This window comes from Lates calcarifer, linkage group LG7_1 (assembly GCF_001640805.2).
Source record: "Lates calcarifer isolate ASB-BC8 linkage group LG7_1, TLL_Latcal_v3, whole genome shotgun sequence".
Classification (NCBI taxonomy): domain Eukaryota; kingdom Metazoa; phylum Chordata; class Actinopteri; family Centropomidae; genus Lates; species Lates calcarifer.
The window spans coordinates 22,124,274-22,147,443 of NC_066839.1; the positions used below are offsets into that span (position 1 = coordinate 22,124,274).

Consider the following 23,170-nt stretch of genomic DNA (forward strand, 5'->3'; position numbering starts at 1 on the left):
GTTCTTGGTGTTCAGTCACTCAGACCTCATTCCCTCCATCTCTGATCTGTGTCCCCCCCAGGGGCCTTCTCCTTGTCCATACGAGACTGGGACGATGTGAAAGGAGACCACGTCAAGCATTATAAGATCCGCAAGCTGGACAGTGGCGGCTACTACATCACCACCAGGGCTCAGTTTGACACGTTGCAGCAACTGGTTCAGCACTACTCAGGTATAAAAACTACGCTTTTCACTGATATTTTCATTCACATTACATTTGTTTGTGGAGGTTAATTTTAGGATGTGTTCTGTTTAATCTCCAGATGTGTTCAAATTCACTTTAGATTCATGGATCCAAGTACACATGTACTACATGTAAATATAGGCCAGACTTAAAGCTCCATTAAGCAGCTTCACACTTATGTGGCCTTGAACAGTTGAGGGTTTTCATTATCCAAAGATTAGGTGGCGTCACTCCTGTAACATGTTAGCAGTTTTTTTCCTCCTAGTTTGAATTTTTGTATCTGGCTGTATAGCTCTATTGACTTGTGCAGCTCAAAGCCTACAGCAGTGAAAGAAAATTGTATTGTAAATGACCTGAAAACCAACAAGGCTGCCTCTCAGTGGTCTGGCTGTAAATTGTCCCTGGTTAAAAATACATGGACTGCATGGACCACTCTTTATTAAAAAGAGACAGTTGTTGCCATAGAGAGATTTGTTATGGTAGAGACAGAGCGTCAATGCTGTTGCCTCATTTACACAAGCCCCAAATAGCAGTATTAAACTCTTCTGTCCAATGTCCATTTCCTTCAATTGATCCAGAATGCATTAAGCAGACACTGTTACACGATATAATTGCATTTCGTCTGCTTCACATACAGGAATAAAAGGTGGCTTTTACCATGAGATGCAACTAGAAAGATAAGAAAGCTGCTGTACATCAGATCAGCTGCACTTGCAACCTTATATGCTTTTTTTATTTAGTTATTTATATTCACAGTTATTTTTAATGCAGACGTCGATAAAAATGATGTTGTGGTCACAGTGGAAAAGCAGTTTGTTAGCACCCTGTTGAGCAGAGGGAGTTTCAGTTTGAGTTTGTTCCTCCTGGCTGTGTGTGTCCTCAGGAGGTGACCACTGCATCTGTGCTGCTGACACACATATTTGATTATCAGGTTTACAGGACGAGACAGCAAATCATTATTTTAGTTTTACTAATGCATGATTTTATTTCTCTGTCGCTCTTGAGTTCATTTTTATTTGTATCTATGTGTAGCAGTAATAATGATGTGTATCTGAGTCTGTTCTCTGTTCTGTTATATCACTCTCAGTCTGTCTCCATCTCGCTAAGAAAAGGATGTCACCCCTGTCATGCTCTAATTAACACATTGACATTTGGACGTTTCAGCCCTAAAATCAACACCATGGATTTTCTGTATGTGTTTATGTCATGGAACATTAACTGTCCCTCTATTTTTTTATCACCACTCCAGATGACCTATGGAACCAACAGCACACCTTTGCAAATAACCTTGACTCTTTCAGGGCTTCTGTGGCTGTCTGCTTTCTTCTACTTTTCAGTCTTTGAAGAGCTTTAAAGAGCATATCTGGCAGATATCTGGCATCATATACTGTAGAATATTCTTCACATGTAACTGAAGAGATCAGAAACAACAAAATAGATGAAAAGTTAGACATACATTTTTTGACTTCATTTGTCTTTTGATTTTGATGTGTTATCTAATGATTTTGATTGATAAATTACTGGTTTTCTTTGTTTTGTTTTTTTGTTTTGTTTTTTCTTTGCTGAAATGGGCTTCCACAGTTACTCACAGATCATTTTCAATGGTTTTATCACAAGAAATTAGTGAGCTCATATCAGTGTAATTTTGACTCTTGGTGGTTCAGCATAGTCACACAAACCATTGTGTACTGAATTGAAACACCTTTAAAGTTATGCTGATAGTAGAAGTGTTGCGTGTAAAGGAACATGAGAGGTGAAACTTAGTGCAGTCCGCGTGTTGCCTTCAGCCCATTCATTCATTGTACTGAGGTTGAATTAGTGTTTTTACTAAGATAAAATTTTATTGATTTCCAAGGGAGGAGATTTGGCTATTGCCATGTAGTAAGATCCAGTCCACATATTGAGAGGTTTTGCTGCAGCCAGTGGAGTGGACCTAGAGATGTGGTGATGTCTGAGCAGAGCAGCTGAAGCAGGCAGGCCAGATGGGTTTTAATGGTTGAGTTGAAGGTTGAACACGGTCCTTTATCTCATCTTTACTGCCCCGCTCAAACACCCTGGAGTAAACAACACATCCCACCAACCCACACCACCAGTAGATATCAGGTCCTATAGACTTCAGCATGAAGGTATCAATGGAAACTCTGCCCTAATTCAGGGGTTTAATCAATGACTGGCAAACACTGGCACTTCCTCTAGACTAAACACAAGAGATGTTTGACTTTCATGACACAGTGTCATCAGTTAAAGTGACAACCTTATACAGAGAGGAATAGAGAGGATCGAAATGGAAGCAGCTGGAGTACCACTCAGCCGCCCTAAATAAACATGGCTGCTAATGCTTTTCATGGTGCAGAAAGTCCCTGTGCTTTATCTTTATGTTTAACCACAACTGGAGATGTACATTTCCCTGATGAATAACTGACACCCAGAGCTATCTCTTTACATACATTACTGTCATTATCATAAAGTGTATGTAAGTCATAGATGCCATTAGCCAAAGTAAGTCATAACATAGTCTATACTTTTACAGTGACTTGCACCCATACTAGCTGTTCGTTCATTCAGCAAGATGGCTACATACCATGGAGAAGATTGGACTCTGAAAGAAATAGTTATTATAATTTATCCCCAAAATAAATGTGTTATGTAGATGTGTAGTATTACTAACACCAGCCTCTAACTGCAAAGATACATGTAACTTAAACTAAAAACACTATTTGAAGTAAAAATACATATTACTGGTGATTAAACATGGCCATGCAATAGTCAAATTATTATGGTGTCTCTTTTTCAGTTGAAGAGTACTGCAGCAGTGTAGCATTGCTAGAGTCTTGTGGTGGTGCTAGATGAATTAGGATTCATCCTCTGGGGACTATGAATGTCTTTACAAATTGCCTGGTAGTCTGTCCTAACAAATTTTTCTTTGGTTCATGTCTTATGAAAATAGCAAAAACACACGTCATTCTGCACCACCAGTCTTTGTCTGGATTAGAAAACATTCAGAACTTGAGAAGCTAACTACCAACATTTTTCATCGCACAGCAGATGGAATATTTTTGGACTAGATGGTTGGATGAGTCTGTAAATATTCTGGAAATGCCTAGCCAGGTGACTTGAATGTAATGGTAATACATTAGAAGCAGAAACTGGAAATAGGGCCAAGGTCCAAAAAAAGTGGATCCTTCATTTCCATTAATGCAACTCAACAAAATTCCCAGCCCCAGTTTGTAACGCAGGATTTTTGTAAAAAAAATATTGTCTACAAGCCCACCTGATGACATCATGGTCGCCTGATGACATCATGGTCGCCTGATGACATCATGGTGGGCATTGTTTTCTCAGACATGACAGAAGTCCTCCAGACCCAGAGAGGATATTATGTAACTGTTTTCACAGGCTGAGTAGTGTTCCCCATAAATAGTAAACTGACTGTGATGTGTGATGATGAGTTCCCCTTTAAAGTGCTAGGACTGTGAAAACACCTCTGTCTCACTGGTTCCTGGAGATACATGCCTAGTAGCATTTTAGTTGTGCTGAGATGTGTACAGCCAGGCAGCACTCTGGTAGATTAGATGATCAGGAAGGATCAGGGAGAGTGCATTAGACTGATTACTGGTGGATAATCTGACCTGGAAGCAGCCTGTGTACCACCCAGGAAGCAAAATGAAGTTTCATGTTTACCCTTGTCATCCTTGTATCTAGTTTTGCTTTGAGGCTCTGCGCTCTCCCTTGCTGGGTGCTATGCTAATTCTCTGTACACTTCTCTCTGTGCTCTTATTTCGTGTTTGCTGTGTGGCGTGCGCAGACCGAGCCGCTGGGCTCTGCTGTCGCTTGGTGGTTCCCTGCCACAAAGGGATGCCCCGCCTTGCCGACCTGTCCGTCAAAACCAAAGATGTGTGGGAGATCCCGCGGGAGTCACTGCAGCTAATCAAGCGTCTTGGGAATGGGCAGTTTGGGGAGGTCTGGATGGGTACGAATCCGGTCGCCTCCAGAAGACGAGGTGACAAGGAAAGGGCCACAGTGAAGCAGCAGAGACACCAGACTGAATCCAGTAATACAAACAAATAATCTGGCCGGGGGGGGGGGGGGTTGGAGGAGGGGGTGCGGTGCCAGGGAAAAACATCTGGTTTCTGGCCCCTTCTTCCCAAAATCACCTAGAAAAACATCCAGCGTGTCAGGAGACTCTGCTCTCACAGTCTGAAGGTGGCTTCCTTCCCTGTCCCTCACTGCATGTTCCTCTCCCCGGTAGTTAACCCTGTGTGCCTTGCCTTCCCTCCCCTGTAGAGAGTGCGGATGGTTTGTGCTTTAATTTAACGGGCGTGTGTGTGAACTACATCCCTGACACTGTGGGCTTGAGTCATGATGCCTGGGAGATCAGCAGAGACACACTTGAGTTGGAAGTAAAGCTGGGAACAGGATGTTTTGCTGATGTGTTTTATGGTAAGAAAATCCCCTCCAAAAAAGAACCTATTTTTTTCACTGTGGGCCATTGTGTATATTTAAATGTGCTGAGAAACAATTTGTAATTTTGTTAACTAATTGGAGATGAAAGCAAATGCTATCGTATCCCTCTCCAACATTCCCACAGGAGGCAGTTACCTTAACAAGAGCTTAGAAACGTGCTAGATGCTAGATGCTACATGATACCACCACTAACAGAATGTTGTCTGTCCTCAGCTTGTCACTATCACATACAGTATGTGTTTACATCAATAAACAAACAAAACATAATGCAGCGAGGGATAATAATAATGAAGTTTTGGTCGAACACTAAATTGGGAGTTAATGGTCTCTCTAAGACAGGCTGGGGGGCTGAGAGGTGAGTGGATTGGCACTGGTGTCAACACTGCTGTCATGAAAAGTGATACTCTAGAGTGTCATTGGGGAAAATGCTATTATGAAATAAAATCAGGCTTTTAAAATGGACATTTAGAAATCAACATCTATAATGAAATGCAGTGAAATCAAATAAAACTTATGAAAATAAGTGATGAAATAATACTTCATATTGATGAGTTGAGTTGTAACAAGTCATTAAATAGTTTCACAATCAGTTTATTTGTATGCTTTACTCTCTATATTCATATTCCATAATGTGTTATTTATGTAATATTTACCATAGACGTCCATGTTGCAGAACATGACATTGAGCAGCTGGACAGATATTGGGAATAGGTCCTCTCCCAGATGACACCCAGCCTCTGGGATCCTCACCCAGCAGGGTGATCATCACCTGCTAGGTCCATCTCTTATTATGTGAACTCTGACACAGTAGCATTGGTGGTATAGCCATGCTGTGTTACAGTAACTGGCACGCAGCCAGTGAGGAGCTTATAGGTTAGTTTTTGTTACTCATCCCACAAAGGATTATCTGCCCCTGTTTTGGAATATTGTGTCTCTGGAAGGATCTGCTGGATCTCTCCTGGCTTTTAAACACCATTTCATATTAAGGTCCCCTCTAAATCTCCTACTCATTTAGTTGTCTTTCAGCATAACCTTTGTGCATGAGAATTAAGACAGGCTGATTCTCCTACCATCTCCTTATATAATTCTGCGTTGCATGTTTACCTCACTGTCATTTCAAACTAAGACTTTTCCCCTTGTTTTTGAATTGCCTCTCAGTCACCAACCATCTCTTCAAGATGGACCACAGGGTTGTTAAGTCTGTCTTTGAAATGACATGACTTGAATATGAATCAATGTTCGCGGTCTGCTGATTCCAGTGTGTGTGTATGTGTGTGTGAACCAGGAACATGGAATGGCACCACTAAGGTGGCAGTGAAGACTCTGAAGCCTGGCACCATGTCCCCAGAGTCCTTCCTGGAGGAGGCTCAGATCATGAAGAAACTCCGCCATGACAAGCTAGTGCAGCTCTACGCTGTGGTGTCTGAGGAGCCCATTTACATTGTCACAGAGTATATGGGCAAAGGTAGATGAACACACACACAAATATGTCCATATATACACACCACTCACTAACATGGCATGTATTTAGTTATTTAAATTTCCCCTCTGTCTTACCAAACAGAAAACAGAACAGAAATGAAAATGTCAAATTAAAACCAGACCTGAATTTAAAGCCCCAGCAGCAGCACCTTCAGACTGCAGTTCATTGTGTCCCATGATAGAGGCTGAGTTCTGCAGGGGTCTAAAGCTGAGACCCGAACTTGGCATGTACTGGCATCTTAAAGAACCAGCTCAGTTGGTCCCAGCTGGTGCTGCTAAATTTGAGACCTGAACCTGACTTTGGACCCAAAGCTATATCTTGACTATGACTGACTCTGTTTCCTCTGATATTCACCTTGGGGATTGTTAATCTACTTGCAACACATGACACACAAGGCCATCCCATTTTGTCTCAGGGTTGAACATGAGGAAAGACCGAGCTCTGTGTTATATTTTGTGCCTAAAGCTTATGCTCAAAATCAACCAAACCAGTAACATTAGTTCTCAACCCTTTGCTTTGTTTGACCAGGACAAAAAATTCCCACACTAGCACAAGAAAATATGAAATATCTAAATCAAAGTACTGGATTCTGGATATGTGTCTGTTTCTGTTTTTAAATCTATGGCACTGTGCACAAACATGTATGCAGGGTTTTTGTTCTTTTCCCTTCAGAGAAACAGTAACAGTTTTGATATGGTAAGCCTTTGTTTCAAAGAGACTGAAGATGATTAAGGCCTGCAGAACAATCCTCCAAAAGCCTGGAATTTAGAAACCGCACAAGAAAGAGCTGTAGATGCACATTAAACACCAAAGAGCACAGTAATGGACACTTTGATGTGCATCACTATGTCTGTTGTATGCAGAGGCTGCCACATGTAGGTCAGCCCATTAAGATGAAAAGGGGAATGTGTTTTTAAATGGAGAACCATTGAGTGTGAAATTGTATGAATGTCAAAGTATTTGTGGTCAACATCAAGTTCCCCCATCCTGTGTTTATCCACTGATGATAGAAAGATGAACAGGCAAATTACAAACCTCATGTCTCCAAAACATTCAGCTGTCAAATTGTTGGACCACTGATCCACTGATGGATGCAGGGAAAGAGCAGGGAGACGTGTCTTCAGTGAGTGTATGTGTACATGGACTGAAACGAGACATATGTTTATGTCCACTGTAGGAAGCCTGCTGGATTTCTTGAAGGATGGAGAAGGACGAGGGTTAAAGCTGCCGAACCTGGTGGACATGGCAGCACAGGTACACCTGGATCAAAGAACATAATGTTTTATCTGTAGACACTGTAGTGTCTGGAAAGTTGTGTGTGTGTTTCTGTTACATGAACAGCAACATAATCCTTTTACTTACCTGGACTGCAGAGAGAATCAGGAGTTATATTGAGATATGTCCTGGTTTGTTTGTATGTTTATGTGTTTTATTATATTTAGTTGTCTGTTGTCTAATTTGGTTCATTGGTAATTTGCTGTTGATGCTGTTTGCAGTTAATGCAAACTCAACACCTCCACGTTCACCTGTTGTCTTTATGAATTCATTTCATTAAACTGATGGAATTAGTGCTGTACTAGAGTCATGTCATATGCATCAGTAGGGCTGCAACTAAAGATTGTTTTCATTAGTGATTAATCTGACAATATTTTTCAAATTCATTCATTTGTCAATAGAAAAGAGAAAATTCCTATTACAGTTTCTTAAAACACAAGGTGACATATCCATAATTCTTGTCCATAACCCCAAAATATTTCATTTACCATCACAAATGGAATCCTCCAGTTTGAGAAACTGAAAGCAACAAATGTTTGTTTGAAAAATTAATGGATTAATCAGCTGTTTGTTTCAGTTGTACTCACCACTGTTACTCAGTGTCTCTTTTTGTAATTACCGTCAGTCAGACTGAACACTTCCTTCACATATTTATATCTCATCGTTAACTTTCACATCAGTGCTGGAAGCTGATAGGCTTTTATTTTGAGACATAGACAAAGAGCTGAAGGAGCCTTTCGGGTGAGAGGTGAAAAATCTTCAAGGATCCAAAAAGAAGTCCAGTTGCCTTCGACTCTAAATCTAAATCTATATCTGAAGATAAAGACAAAGAATGTTGAGTTTTACTGGTCAGGAGTTTAGCAACAGTCACAAAAAACAGAAAGGAAGAGATCCCCGGTAACAAAAAGTAGCATATATGACATGACTCTGTTGTTGCACTGTTTGAATTAGTGCTGAATTAACTATGTGAGCTACTAGAGTACAGATAATTCCAGACTCAGCCAGTGTGTGAATGACAGTTGTCAGAATGTGGGTCTGTCTCAGCCTCTTCATTAATAGATCATCTGACGGTTCGTTCTTTATTTTCTAGAATAGCATAGAAAAGAGCACCCTTTTCTTTATAACTCATACAGTCAGTCCGTAGCAGCACATCCTATTTTGACCCAGATTTCTAGCAAGTAATAAGTCATCTGTGATAAAGGTAACACGTCTTTTGAAATCACCCTTCCTGGGCCTTTCTGCCTGTGAGACAACTGCATTTTTCATGGAAAACTGTTAAAATGGAAAATATGAGCATTTCATAATCCTAATAGAGTACAAGAGGCTTTTTCCCTTATGGAACATGTTTCAGATTCTGTCCTAAACAAATTTGGCTCCAAATCCTTTTTATTAAGTAGCTGGTAATGTCGCGTTCTCTGCCAGCCAAAACTAATCAATATTTTGAAAGTTTATTTTGAAAGTTCTATACAAAGTAGGACCTAAAGATGTGTAACATATGTATCCTGAAGCAAATCAGTATTTACAGTATTCAGCAGAAGCAATGTCAGGATGATTTTTTCAGTGAGTGTTGATGCAGCGTGCTCACTGTGCTGCGCTCCAGGTGGCAGCAGGCATGGCCTACATCGAGAGGATGAACTACATCCACAGAGACCTGCGCTCCGCCAACATCCTGGTGGGAGACAATCTGGTGTGCAAGATCGCTGACTTTGGACTGGCAAGGCTCATTGAGGACAATGAATACACTGCTCGGCAAGGTGGGGCTCCCCCGTTCCTCTCACACACACACACACACACACACACACACACACACACACACATCATGTTAAATGCACATTCCTGATGTTCCCACTCACTCACATTCACGTTAACTGCACTTGGTCATGGAGGAAATTCCTTCAGTGGGTTCACATGAAAAAGACATGGTTTATGTAATGGTTAGCACTGAAGCCACAGTCCAAGTCAGCGAGTCCAAGAGTTACAGGAAATACATGTTACTCTAGTATCGACTGAAGATGTCTAGAGTGTTCGTACCCTGATAATGACACTGAATTAGCTTTTTTCAGTTTTGAGAGGGAGTATCTCAGAATCAGAATCAGATTCAGACTTTGTTGCCAAGCAAGTTTGCACATACAAGGAATTTGTCTTGGTATATCGGTGCTAAAGAACAGTGATAGTAAACAAAGACAGATAGAAAAGTAGAAGTAAGAGTAAGGAGTAAAGAGCAAAAAGCAAATACTATATGTACAAGGAACATAAATGTACTTCCACTTACTAATCTAAATGTAAAAACAGAACGTGCACCAACACACCGAGGCAGTCATCCATGGCACCATCTTCCATGATGTGTCATATATATATATATATATATATATATCTTCTCCTAACCAGTTAGTAGTGGTTAGCAATGCCAATTGTAAACAGTTTCCTTTAGCAATAGTTAACCCCATTAACAATCAATGGTCAGTTAATTGTTATGTCTTTTTCCATAATAAAATGGTGTAACTGTTTACCACTGTTGTGACCTGTGTTAGCTACAGAATCACAGTATCACAGTAAATGAGGTATTTAGAAAACAGACATGTCTGTGTGTACATACGCACTGTTAGTGCAGCTGTTGAAAACACCTGCTCATCTGGGACAGATGCACAAATAGTCCAGTTTGGCATTAGCATGAAAGAGCCTCAGATAGCTAGCTGAACCAAATTTTCACAGTTTTGCGCTGCAGTGTTCATCAGCATTACTGCCATAGTGAAAGCTCACTAAACATGTTTAACTCCATCTCATTAAACATTAAGACACACCACCTAGAACATTCATTGTTAACCTTTGAAACAGTAGTTTGATAAAATAAAATCTTAAGTCAAGGTCCACTTAGAATATATTGCCTTCATCAACTAATAGAGAAGTCCCATTGTAATGGAGATAGTTTAATAATCACATGGTCTATATATGGTCACCATTCTTACCACCTGGGCAACTTCATTTGCAAAAGAAGACATCAAGATATCACTGAAAGCTCCAGAAGAAATCTAGCAAAACACAAACACAAGCAAAAACAAATAAGGGCAAAGAAGCAATTTCTTTCTGCATAAACACAGTGTTCATGGGTCACAGTCTTTACTCAGTGTGTACAGAAGGATACAGAAACACGCAATGAAAGACAGTTTCAAACAATGCTACAAATGTTGCCCATGTTAGGTTAAGTGTCAATAACAAAAGTATTCACAGTATACACCCAGCATACTGTAAATGCCCGTCATCTCCCTTGAGTTCATAACAGCTGCTCTTGTTGATGCAGTTTTTCTGTGCTCAACCAATGCTGCTATCATTTATGATGTTTCTCTCCTCTTTGACGTGTTTTGAGCTGCTAGTTGTCTCACTTTGAAAAGTCAGGCCTCTTTTATAGCTAACAGATGCTGTAAGTTGGCATTCAGCCTAACATGACCCAACTTTATAGCAGTAATTATTCTCTTGAATTTAGATTTTTCTCTTCAACTTTTCCATTGACTAGCTATAAAGTTCACATGTATTGTACATTCTGTGACCCACCAGTGGATCACATTAGAATTAAAGCAGCAATGTAAACTTTTTATATGTATGTGTATTATTTTACTCCAGAATTCTTCTGCTGCAGCTAACATGTTTCAACTATTCTCTTTTTCTTTTTCTTTTTTTTTTTGGTCAACATTTTGTCAATCATGCTAATAAAGAAAAAACAAAAACAGAGCAAAGCACAGAGCAAAACAACAAGATTATGTTTAAGGCGTTTCTGCTTCTGCTTTTCTGCTAGCTTACTTTAGCAGGCAGCATTAGAGACCACATGCTTTGTCACACGAAGGAGAAGACGACATGTGACAGAAGGTCAGAGGTTACGTAAATGAATCTGAGAGTCTCTGTTCATCTGACTGGTCTCCTACAGGTGCAAAGTTCCCCATCAAGTGGACCGCCCCAGAGGCTGCGCTCTACGGAAAGTTCACCATCAAATCGGACGTGTGGTCATTTGGCATCTTGCTCACAGAGCTGGTCACAAAGGGTCGGGTGCCTTACCCAGGTGAGGAGGGGTGGGAATGGGAGGTAACCTGGCACAGCTTTCACCCTGAGCCACACGACGATGAAGTGTCCTGAAAAAGAAACCTAGACTTGTTAGTTGTTACTAAAACGCACACAGCTTCTCCTTTCAGGAGGCCCCTCCTGCTGTTTATGGGAGTAAAAGGTTCTTTAATGCATGGGTAACCTCTCTGCCCCTGCCAGAATATCAGATGACCCTTAATTACTGCCACTCGCCACTCAGACATGTTGAATTCAGACAGAGTGAGGAACAGGCTGAGCTGGGCACAAAATGCAGTTCCATGCAGGGAGGGGGAACACATGTTTGTCCAGGTGGGGCTGGTGAGCTGGTTGTGCTTCACAGAGAAGATAAGGAAGGTTAGCACACAGACAGCTGAGGGAGTAGCATCACGCTAACGGATGTGTTAGCAGATTTCTGAGGCCATCGCTGGGTTTGTGACAGAGCGTATGTAACTGCTATCTTGTTCCCCACTTCTTATTTTATGTGGACATAATGTATGGTCTTCAGGTAAAGGTAAAGACATGAACACACATATGTACAGTCAGTTTGTGATGTAATGTCATATCATCATCACCTGATAATTAAATATTTATGTTGCAGAACAGTAGTTTCAATCTTATCTTGTAAGTAGTGATCAAAAAACACCCAGGTCAGTATTAGAAAATGTGTTATATAGTATATGTTAAACTTGTACATCAGTAAGTAAAAACATGCTGCACATTACTTGTTGTTTCCTATAATGTTGATCTAGTAAAACTGTACATAGTTACAGTCCAACACTGTATATTACATGCATATAACACATACAATCCATTAAATGCATTATGTAAGGGCCATGGAAACAAGATCATGAGCTCAAGAGTAAATATGACATTTTGATAGTAAATGTCTCATATTAAATTACTTATTTATCCTAATTACATTGTGTGAGGTCACATCATTTATTGTCATTATTCAATACAGGTGTGATTAATTATGCAGTGTTACTTAAGGAATCATCATGTGTTTAAACTTAATCATTCATTCTAGTTTCATGTCTTATCTTTTTTGTATTTCCTATAGCTGCATATATTTACTGTTATTTATCCTCCTCATCAGGGGCCACTTGTATGACCATGTCTAATTTTCCTAAAAACTGTAGCACAGAAGCTCAGATACTGTATTTACATTACAGGAGCAGGAGAAGTTCATGCTACATTCATGTGTGGGTATAAAGGCAGTGGAAACAGAGTTGATATGCAGAGCTCATTCTAGTCTGAGTTAAAAAGCAGTTTATTACTAGCATGGATGATTTGTCTTATACTGAAGCTTCAACCATGATTTAACAACAGTAAACAGTCATTAGAGAATCACAGGAGACATAGGTTCAGTCAGAGCACCAGTTTGAGAAGGAAGGAACAGAAAGTACATTTAATAAAATATGGATAAAAATAACAAATAAATAAAAGTAGACATTTTTCTTCCACAGTCTACCTGCATGAGAGAGAAAAAGAGACATTAAAACACCAACAGTTATGGAAAGTTACTTTTCATTCATGTAATGGAGTAAATGTACCTGTTGGTGCCCACACGTGGTCCTGGATCAGATTTTGTGTTAGACTGAAGAGACAGTGAACCTTTTCAAAAATTAGCTGCTTGTCTCAGTTAAAAGGCAGATTTGCAGATTCAAGATGTTAAGACTGGTGCCACTGGGACTGTAAAGCTCACTGTCTGTTTTTGGGGCGGCATGGTGGTACAGTGGTTAGCACTGTCACCTCACAGCAAGAAGGTTCTGGGTGTGAGCCCCGGTGTGAGCCTGGGGCTTTTCTGTTTCAGTTAGCATGTTCTCTCTGGGTACTCCGGCTGCCTCCCACTGTGTTAGGTTAATTGGTGAGCCGTGGGCGTTTGTCTGTATATGTTGTGTACCCTGCCTCTCACCCAATGACAGCTGGGATAGGCTCCAGCCCCCCCGCGACCCTTAACAGATAAGCGGGATAGATAATGGATGGATGTCTGTTTGCTCATCTGATCATATTGATCTGTTTCAGAGTAGTGGGCAGACCTACCTGTCACACTGTGAATTGTTTTATTTATTTATTTTTTTCTTTTAGGGATGAATAACCGTGAGGTGCTGGAGCAGGTGGAGCGGGGCTACAGGATGCCGTGCCCCCAGGACTGCCCCATCTCACTGCACGAGCTCATGCTGCAGTGCTGGAAGAAGGATGCAGAGGAGCGTCCCACCTTTGAGTACCTACAGGCCTTCTTGGAGGACTACTTCACAGCCACTGAACCTCAGTACCAGCCCGGGGACAACCTCTAAACCCCCCTCCTGACTCTCTCTCTCTCCAGGGGTCGGGTGCCACTTGGGGCTGGGACCACATTGGCCGAATCAGTGCTGTTAAAAAAAAAAAAAACTTTGGAGCCTTCCCAGTCAGGCCTTTATTTTAGGGATCTGTACAGCTTCCTCAGCTCAACCCGAGCATTTCAGTTCAATACCAACCCCCAGAAACACAGCCCTCAGTCTCTGACACCCCCTCTAGTGTCTGAACTCTGCAAATGCGATAATTAGGGAAGCTGAGGGATGGAGGATGGACAGAAACAACAGGGGTTGTGATAATGCAATGAAATACTTGTATTCAGTGTAAATAAGAAAGGCTCATTTTAGTTTGTTTGCATCTGTTTAATATTTTATTTTCTCCAGCACAAAATAATAATAATGAGAAAAATAATAAAGGCAAAGAAAGATGAGCACCTGAGCAGGCACAGTTAATCTGTACATGTATTATACTGTAGTTCCTGTATTATTTTCTAGAGACTGAATTGGAAGCCTCATTTTTTTTATATTTTTTTCCCCATAATGTAAAAAAAAAATGTGCCCCCAGATTATTGCTTTATTCTTGACTTTTCAGTTAGTAGTATTGCAGAGGCTTCTTTGGACGAGCATGATGCAGTCCTCCGTCAGCCTTTTTTCTCTTTTCTTGCACTCCTCTGAAGCTTCCTTAGAGCGCTAGTTGTTAGACTACTGCTGTTTGGAACAAGGTTCTTTTACAAATGATATTCAGTATGTCACATTTTTGTAAATTAAAGCCAAGCGTGCAAGGATTTTCAACATATCCCTCCTCACTTATAATTTTAAGAAAACCTGGGTGGATTGTTTCTGTCTTTGTACCACAAGTGTTGTTTTTGTTTAAGCAGGGAGAGAGAAAGGTTGACGTAATTTAAGAAGAGTATGTATGCCTTTATTTGAGCTGTCATTCCGAGGCCTCTCCTCATCATCAAGGTTCTTGTTTTCGGGGAAGTCTGCGTGGACAGTGTTTTTCCTCGTCTCCTGCACATCCTCCTGCAGGGCGCTGACCTGCAGCTGAACCTGGACCACCTCACCCTCTGAGTTATTCCTTCTTTTATGTTTTACTGACAAGGCTGTATTGGATCAGTATTTGAGTCTTTGATTTCTACAGATTTTTTTTTTTTGTTTAACCTTTTAAGTGATCCTTTAACAGTCAGTTGTATTGTAAGTTCAGAGGAGCTCTGGGGCCAATTCATGCTGCAATTCAGAACAGAAAATTGAAGATTTTAAGAAAACCACTGAATTGAAAATGAATTGAACCCAGCTCTGATCTGGTCTTTATGCAGATGGTTTCATGGCCAACGAAAACCCCTCATTTTTAAGTTGTACAGCTAAATGGTTTTTAAGTGTTGCTAACTTCCCTCCTTTGTATCTTTCATTTGCATTTTTTAACATAACTTGTTTTGTTAATTCAGTGATTTGGCGTTTGAAATTCAAAAAAAGAAAAATAAACATTTTACACTCTGTCCAAGACATTTCTTTTCCACTTGCCAGTGTTTGTAACTATGTGTGTGTGTGTAACTATGTGTGTGTGTGTGTGTGTGTGTGTGTGTGTCTTGTGTGATGGTAAACACCAGGCCCTGCTCATCACCTGGCTGATACCATCCCTACAGTGAAGCATGGTGGTGGCAGCATCGTGCTTCTCATCCAATCTGATGGAAAGGGGCTTTTTACACACAAGTACTGGATTAAGGGACAAACATGTTTTCATGACATTATGGGTTACTGAGTGCAGACTAATGGGTAAAAATTACAATTTTATTCATTTACAAGTAGATCTAAAACAGAATAAAAAGTGCAAAAAGAGTACTTCCTGAAGCCACTGTAAATAGTCTGGAGGTGTGAGGTGCCTACATCAAGACATAGAGCACCTGTAGAGAAATGGAACAGGTGCCAAGAAGACTCAGTGCTGAACACCACGGTTGTCATAAAACCTGGAACAGTAGATAAAAACAGAAGCAGCCTTTTTTTCTTTCTGTTTGTTTGTTTACTTTTCCCCCCATTTTCTCCCCAACTGATTTGTCTTACTCTAATTCACTGCAGGTTTATCACTTCTAACAAAATCCCTCACAGTGTTCTCACAGAGCCATTTTGTTTTCAAAAGACAAGAGATACTGCAGATAGAAACTGGAGAAATTGCTAGTTGGAATTTTTTTAATCACTACCACAGCTTGGAGTCCCAAAAAGCTATTTGAATTCATTCAGATATTAGTCATATCCACAGAGAGACCCAGGACCTGCAGCAATAGAACAGGACCCTCACATAACCCTGAATATAACCAGCACAACTTAGGTTCCAGGTTGACTCAAGGTTACTACCAGGAACATACCTTTCTCACAGCATACATTCTCAAATGTCATAGTAAAGAAAGCACAAGCAATACCAATTCAAACATCAGTGATGGCCGAGGTTCCAGCTACAAGTCCCAGTGGTTTAACCTAACCCAGTGAGCAGAGCGCAGGTCACTGGCACACCTAAATATAACTGTGGCATCGTTAATGTAATGTGTTTTTAAAAAGTGTGGACAAGTCAGGATGTGTGCTGTGAGAAAGGTCTAATACAGCTGTTAAAGCATCTCACTTCCCATGAGGAGAATTTCACAATATGGTCATTGTCATTATCAAACTTTTGTCTCCAGCATCTGTTTGTCCTCTACTATTTGATTTCAGAATCAATACTGGTGGGAGACGTGAAGAGCACTAATAGCGCACTAAAAACTGTTTACCCAGGTCAAAGTTTCCCCTGCACCTCTGCAGCAGAACAGCCATTTCCTGTTCTCTGTCATGACCTGAACTCATCCTGCTGAAGAGACACTTCACGTCCCTCTCTCTCCCCCGTGGCAAACCTCGTCCACCCGGTCTTCAGACTCACTGTGTGTATGTCTTATTATTGATGGCTTCTTGGGGACTTCTGAGCAAATGTACTCAGTATCAGCACATGAGCTTCTGGAAATGTATTTTATTTGAAGACATCAGAAGCAATCAATCACAATACTGGATTCTAGCTTTTCAATGTAAAGACCAATCTGGTTGTCTTGGTGAACTACATCCACTTGTACCACATGTAGCCATACTAGCAGTGCAGATCTAGGAATGACAATGTCACTGATTCAGACTGAAATAAGCTAAACTAAGATGATGACCTTGGGAGACATGATATAAGTCAGTATGTTAATGTCATGAGCATGTTAGCATGTTTCTGCATTATCTAGCTCAGAGCATCACTGTGGCTAAATACAGCATCACAGAACTGCTAGCATGGCTGAAATTGTTTTATTTAACTGTCCACATGAATACCTGAAATTGATCTTCCACATCGTTATTTATGATTATTTAGGAATTTCTTCATCTCCCAGAGCATCATCTGGTAATTCTGTCATCCAGATCTGTTATGTTAGCATGACATTAGCAAGTCCTGTACACTTGAAAAAAGGTGGGATTGAAAAAAAAAAAATAAAGAAGCAGTTTTGGTACCACAGTTTGATGAACTGGCAAGGTTGAAGAATATTCCACTGGGTGACTGCTGACCCCTCAACTCCAAACTTTAGGTACCTGTCCTCTCAAAGTTCCTTTTGAATGCAGTCCTCAGATTTTGCCACAGGGGGACAAAATAAGTTACATTAATAATGCCTGATCCACCTTAATTGATAAAAAAAAAAAAAAAAATCCAAGAGTCTATAAAGAGGTTTCATAACAACAACAGTATTTTGATGATATCTTCACTGATGTATGTGTTGAACTCAAACCATAAAACCATCTCAGAACCTAAAAGGGGTGTACAACAAACAAAATGTTACTCACTGTATGTAAAACTAAACCTAAATATAACAAAGCAGAGAAAATGAAAATTCATGTGAGCCAATAGAAAACTTTAGGTTCCGCCTGTCTGAAGAGAGTTATGTTGGAAAACCCTCATCAGGTTCTTCCTCACACACATAAAACTAAACTGTGGAGTTAGTGGAGATGGTGTGTGTGTTTCAAGGCAAATCAGTACCACATATTCTAGCCCTGCTCATTAATAAATTCTTTCCATCAGGATCTCCTTACTGTTTTGCAAAAAGTTCTCCAGTTTGATCATTTGGAGACCTTCAGAAAATGTCAGATAGCTGTTTCGGATTCTGAGTGCTGCTGGTAGAAAAGTCTGCCAGTATGCCAATGACTGTTTTCCTTTAGTTACATACATCTTTTCATTTTTTTTTTCTCTCTCTCTAGAAGTCTTTCTTTCCCATAACTTTGTTTTTAGTTGCAGCTATCCAGTGGAAAAAGAAACACAAGCATGTGTTCTTAGGAAAGAATTGATTCTTGGCTCGTAGTGTGATATGTTCTTTGATTAAACATTTCCCTACAAAGTTAATAAAATATAGACAATCCAAATAATTTATAACATAATAATTTTCTATCATGTTTTCAGACATTGAGTATCTCTTGTAGGAACAGCTGACCCTTCACATCATCTGTATCTGACGTGATGTAACTCCCTCCTCCTGAAGCTTTATAGGAGCACCTGCCTCTCACATCCCTCCTCATGTCACATAGTCTTGTCCTTGTGGAAACATTTCCAGTTGGCATGCACCTCTGTGGATGAAGCCACTTCTGTATGATACCTTTATAGCTTTAAGGAAGACACTGAAGAGGATCTACACACAGCAGGTATGTCTGAATTTATCCATTTTAACGCTGAGGACTGGTGTTTTCACCCAGATGAGAATAATTAACCTGTATCAGTCCAGGTTAGTGATAATTCACCGTGAAAGGTCAAAAGGATGAAGGAAATATTTTAGCGTTCCTCACTTCCTGAAAAGATTATTTATGTTAACTTAAAGACAGAGAGCTATAGAGATCTGTGTCAAGATAACAGTGGATATGTGTGCTTATTATGTAACACTGGATGGCTATTTTCCAGGAAGTTATAGAAGGGAAAAAAAAAACTTATAGAAACTTCCACTGCTTCCTTCTCTTCCTCCTTCAGTAACTCTCAGGTGAGCCCCACCCAATAACACAGATCTATTGTGAGTCATCATGGCCCAGTTTAACTTAAGAGCTGACAACACATAGGGAGCTGTCTAATCTTTGTGTTCAAGTTCAAACATTTCTGAGAGTGATGACACATACAACCAAACAGGCTAAAGTGGCGTAACATTACCTCTCTGCAAGTGTTTAATTCAAATACATATCCAAAGCTTAATTGATTTATATGTGTAATGACTTCATATAATTTGTGCTTTTTCTCCCTGACTTCATCTATTACATTGTAGTCATGTGATTGATATTTGTATTTGCAAGGTGAGTTGTGGACCCTCACCAGAATGTGTTTATCGTCCTCTCTGTATCAATAGCAGCGCTTCATCTAATGGCTTTATTGCAGGTATTAGCATGTGCGCAACTGCCTTGCTGTGAATGAATCATGGAGGGTGCCGGCGTCACCATCTTTGTCACTGTTCAGAAGATCTACTACCCATTACTTTGCATCATGGGTATTCCAGGTTAGCTTGCCATTTTATTTGGTCTTTGGCTCCATGTTTGAAGAGGTACAATCAAGCATACTCAGTACCAAAATACAGAAAGGTATACAATATATATAATTAACGACTTTATAATATATGTAATTAATAACTTTATTGATGGTAATAAATCACTGCTAGCTCACTTTGTCCTCTCAGATAACAAACAGAGGCAAACTACAATATACTCCTATGACCAACTGCCCTCAGAGAATTCAGACCAATAACTAGTTATTAATGACTTTCCAACAGGCTAGAGAGTAAAACTATTAACCTAGCTTTGTAAAACGTGTAAATGTACACTTCCAGAAAATTCAGTTCTATGTCATTCAGCATGTAGATATAGAAATATGGAAATGTGACAGTATGGTTTCAGAGGCAGTTAGCATTGGAGCTGCTGAGTGCACTGACATACAGACATCCTGTTGTCATAGTAACAAGTCCTGACAAAATTTGGATCATTGGTAGTACCAATTATTTACACACTGATTATTTCATCTAATTACAGATTTATCATGCATTAAATGCTTTGTTTAAACCAACCAGCACTGTTTTTTCTACAGTTCCTTAAATTACTTACTTTGTGTCTGCTGGGCATTAAAGCAATTGTTAGCTAACACATCTGACATAACAACCTTATTAGGTGAGTCTGTGTCAGAGGCATTTTTGCCAAAAAAAAAAAAAAAAAAAAGCTGTAGCAGTCAGTGATGAAGTCATTATAACAACTTCATGTATTTCCAGTAAGACAAATGTTGGGTGTTCATCCAAGCCTCTGTGTTCCTGTCTTTTCCTTCCAGCCAACCTATTCACATTCTATATGATCTGCTTCCGTAAATGTGGGATGTCCAACACAGCCATCATTTACCTGAGCTGTCTGGCCATTGTGGACACCTTCTACCTGATGTGGGTGATCCTCATTGACCTGACCCTTACCTTCTGGCTGCTGCAGCCCTTCTGGCACTCTCACCCCTGGTGTGGCATCCTGGGATTCCTGCAGTACGGCTCGCTTTACAGCTCCTCCTGGATCGTGGTGGTGTTCACCATTGAGCGTTACCTTGTCCTCCGAAGCACTGCAGCCAAGCAGCACTTCTCTCAAGCCTGGGTCACTAAACTGACCTGTATGGCTATTGTTCTGGTGTCACACCTTTTCTCTGTGCCACTGGGCTGGATCAATATTGTCACACCTGTTAACTTTACTGTGGATGGGGAGAATGTGACGCTGCCCAGGTGTCGTTACCGTGATGAGGCCTACTCTACTGTTATAGTGTGGATAACCACCTTCCTCTCAGGGGGAATCCCCATTGTGTTGGTCATCATCTTCAACTACCTCATCGGATACCACCTTTGCCGTGCCAGCAACCTCTTCACCAAGGAGGAGCGTCGTGTCATGCGAGGGAAGAGCACCAGGGGCATGTTGAGGAGGACCATCCTATTGCTGGGCACTGTCTCTGTGGCCTTTGTCGTTCTCAGCCTGCCTCGCTTTGTCACATACTGTATCCTGAGAACCGAGTACAACAATGAGCACTTCAACAGAAATGACTATAGCATCCCAATCAATGTGGCCGGAGATTTAGCCAACATGCTGCAGAACCTTAACTCCACCACCAACTTCCTGCTCTACTGCATGGTCAGCCGGCGCTTCCGACGGGAGTTGGTCCAGGTGGTGACTTGTAAAGCAAAGGTGCGTGAGCTGGGCTCTGTTCTCACTCACACAACCATGAAAGTCTTCTCAATTGTGGATCATAAGGCTTCACCATCCAGTGACCCTGTGACTGTGGTGCTTATCAATCTCAAACAGACAAAGTAGGAAGGAACAGAAGAACTGAAAGTTCAGTGTTGACCTCGGAAATAGCTGTTTTACAAAAATAGTTTGTAAACCAGAGTCACCAACCAGTGTAGTAGATGCATTACCACCATCCTCTGCTCCTGAGTGTCGACCAGGGATTAAATCCTCCCTATTGATCCAGTCTGTCTAATAAACTTGAAGGAAATTCTTTATTAACAGTTTGATGCTGAGTTCCTGAACTTATTTCAGTCAATGATTGCATGAGTCATATTCTCTTCAACCTGACAATGCTCATATTTATTTTCGGTGTGCCGTTTAGTTGGTATGACCTAGACTTATTCTGTTGTAAATGACCTCTTCTTTTTTAGACCCACCTATATTTCTGTTTCAAAACCTACCCCTTGTTTCAGTGATCCACTTCCTTTAATACTATTTTTATTGTTTTTGACACATCTGCAAAACTTGTGTGTACTGTGGGTAGTGTTCAGCAGGTAGAAGTCTGTTTGCAGTGTTTTGTGTATCCATGGCTCAATCTCTAGAATTACTACTGTTGGGCTCATTTTGATATTATTATTATTACTATTATTATTATTATTATGTTCTCTGCATACATTTTAGTGGCATACTCTTTGTCTTCTAACTTTTGTGACAGATTGCTCTTAATGCCCTCTGAGGTTAGTCCAGTTGTCATTAACTGCTTCCTTCTAATATCTAGTGGTTTTCCTCCTATTTTTACTGATTCACAACACTGTCTCTGAGCTTGTCCTTATGTACCTTCATCATCAGTGACACATAAATATGATATGCCCATTTTAACTCTGAATCAAAAAGAATTCCTAGTAATCTAAAAAAAAAAAAAAACATTCACTCTCTCCAGTGATCATCCATACAGATGATATGGCTCATTTCACAGAGAACTCTTTTTCTAGTGAAGACCACTGTACTTATTTTTCAACAAAAAATTTAAATGTCCAATCATACACCTTATTGATCAGTTCTTACACCTTCCCATTAATATGCAAAATATTCCCTCCAATTTTCACAACACCCCATCATCTGTTAAAAAAAGAGAGAGAGAGAGAGAGAGAGGAGAGAGAGAGAGATCTATCTATAAGCAGTTGAACTTGAGAGAAAACGTCATTGATCATTATTAAAGAAATTAATGAGATTATTACACTATTTTGTGGGGTCTCGTTTTTTAAACCACAACCTACTTGAATAGTTCTATCTACAATAAAGACCTTTGTCCAAGCGAACATCCTCCCTCCTATATCCATCAACTTTAACTCTGTGGTGACTCTTTGATGATATATTATTCCTCTCTTTTCTACAAAATAGCCACTATTTCATTATCATTTTCTCTATGACTTTTCAAACGTTGGATGGAAGGGCTATTGGCCTATAAATAGAGGGCATAGATGGCTCCTTCCCTGGCTTCCTTCTAAGAATTATTAGAATTTCTCTCCAGGCTTTGGGCAGCATTCCTTCCACACTATTATGAAAAGAGTTTTCTTAATGCTCCATTACTAAGATGTCTCAACATTGCCAGGTATTGTCTGATTTACAAATCGCTCTTTTCATTTAATCTGGAGATAGTTTGGTTGATCCTACTCCTTTCCAGTGCTTAGAAATGTTATTTACGAGCACTATTTTCTCCTCCTTCTGTCTCGGTCAAATTTCCTGAACCATGTATTTGAACAAAGGCTTTAACCATCATTTCTGATTTATCCCTGTCTGTAACTGCTACTTCTTCTGATTCCAATACTTGATTCACCCTTTCCTTTCTATTACTCCCCATTCTCTTAATCATTCTCCACACTTCAACTGGACTTGACCTCCCAGTCTTTTTCTTTATATTGGTGAAGGAGAAACATACACTACACCACAAAAAGTGGCTGACATATGCAGACAATACAAAACATCATATTCATACATACATACAGCCTTTTTTTGTAAAATAAAATCATAACTTTGTATGCACTTTTGTACCAATGGATGTAATTAAGTGACAGTTAATTAAAGTCATGGGAAAGTTCATCTTTG

The 23,170-nt window shown here is 40.2% G+C and overlaps 2 protein-coding genes across 4 annotated transcripts in view; both read left to right on the plus strand.

The window, feature by feature from the left end:
• fynb (FYN proto-oncogene, Src family tyrosine kinase b) overlaps positions 1-15,306 on the plus strand; it is a 70,685-nt gene extending 55,379 nt beyond the window's left edge. Inside the window, exons 7-14 of one of the 3 annotated variants that reach the window (XM_018699692.2) lie at positions 62-211; positions 4,029-4,193; positions 4,508-4,663; positions 5,973-6,152; positions 7,348-7,424; positions 9,046-9,199; positions 11,365-11,496; positions 13,605-15,306. In XM_018699692.2, the coding sequence (XP_018555208.1) occupies positions 62-211; positions 4,029-4,193; positions 4,508-4,663; positions 5,973-6,152; positions 7,348-7,424; positions 9,046-9,199; positions 11,365-11,496; positions 13,605-13,813 (1,223 nt within the window). In that variant the 3' untranslated portion in view covers positions 13,814-15,306. The remainder of the gene's footprint in view (positions 1-61; positions 212-4,028; positions 4,194-4,507; positions 4,664-5,972; positions 6,153-7,347; positions 7,425-9,045; positions 9,200-11,364; positions 11,497-13,604) is intronic. The other 2 variants (XM_018699693.2, XM_018699694.2) reach the window with 2 other exon arrangements.
• Positions 15,307-19,244: 3,938 nt separating this feature from the next.
• Positions 19,245-21,161, plus strand: LOC108899305 (probable G-protein coupled receptor 139). The gene is made up of 2 exons (XM_018699691.2): positions 19,245-19,323; positions 20,139-21,161. The coding sequence occupies exons 1-2, from the start codon at positions 19,245-19,247 to the stop codon at positions 21,146-21,148; spliced, it is 1,089 nt and encodes a 362-aa protein (XP_018555207.1). The 3' UTR covers positions 21,149-21,161.
• The last annotated feature ends 2,009 nt before the right edge of the window (positions 21,162-23,170 follow it).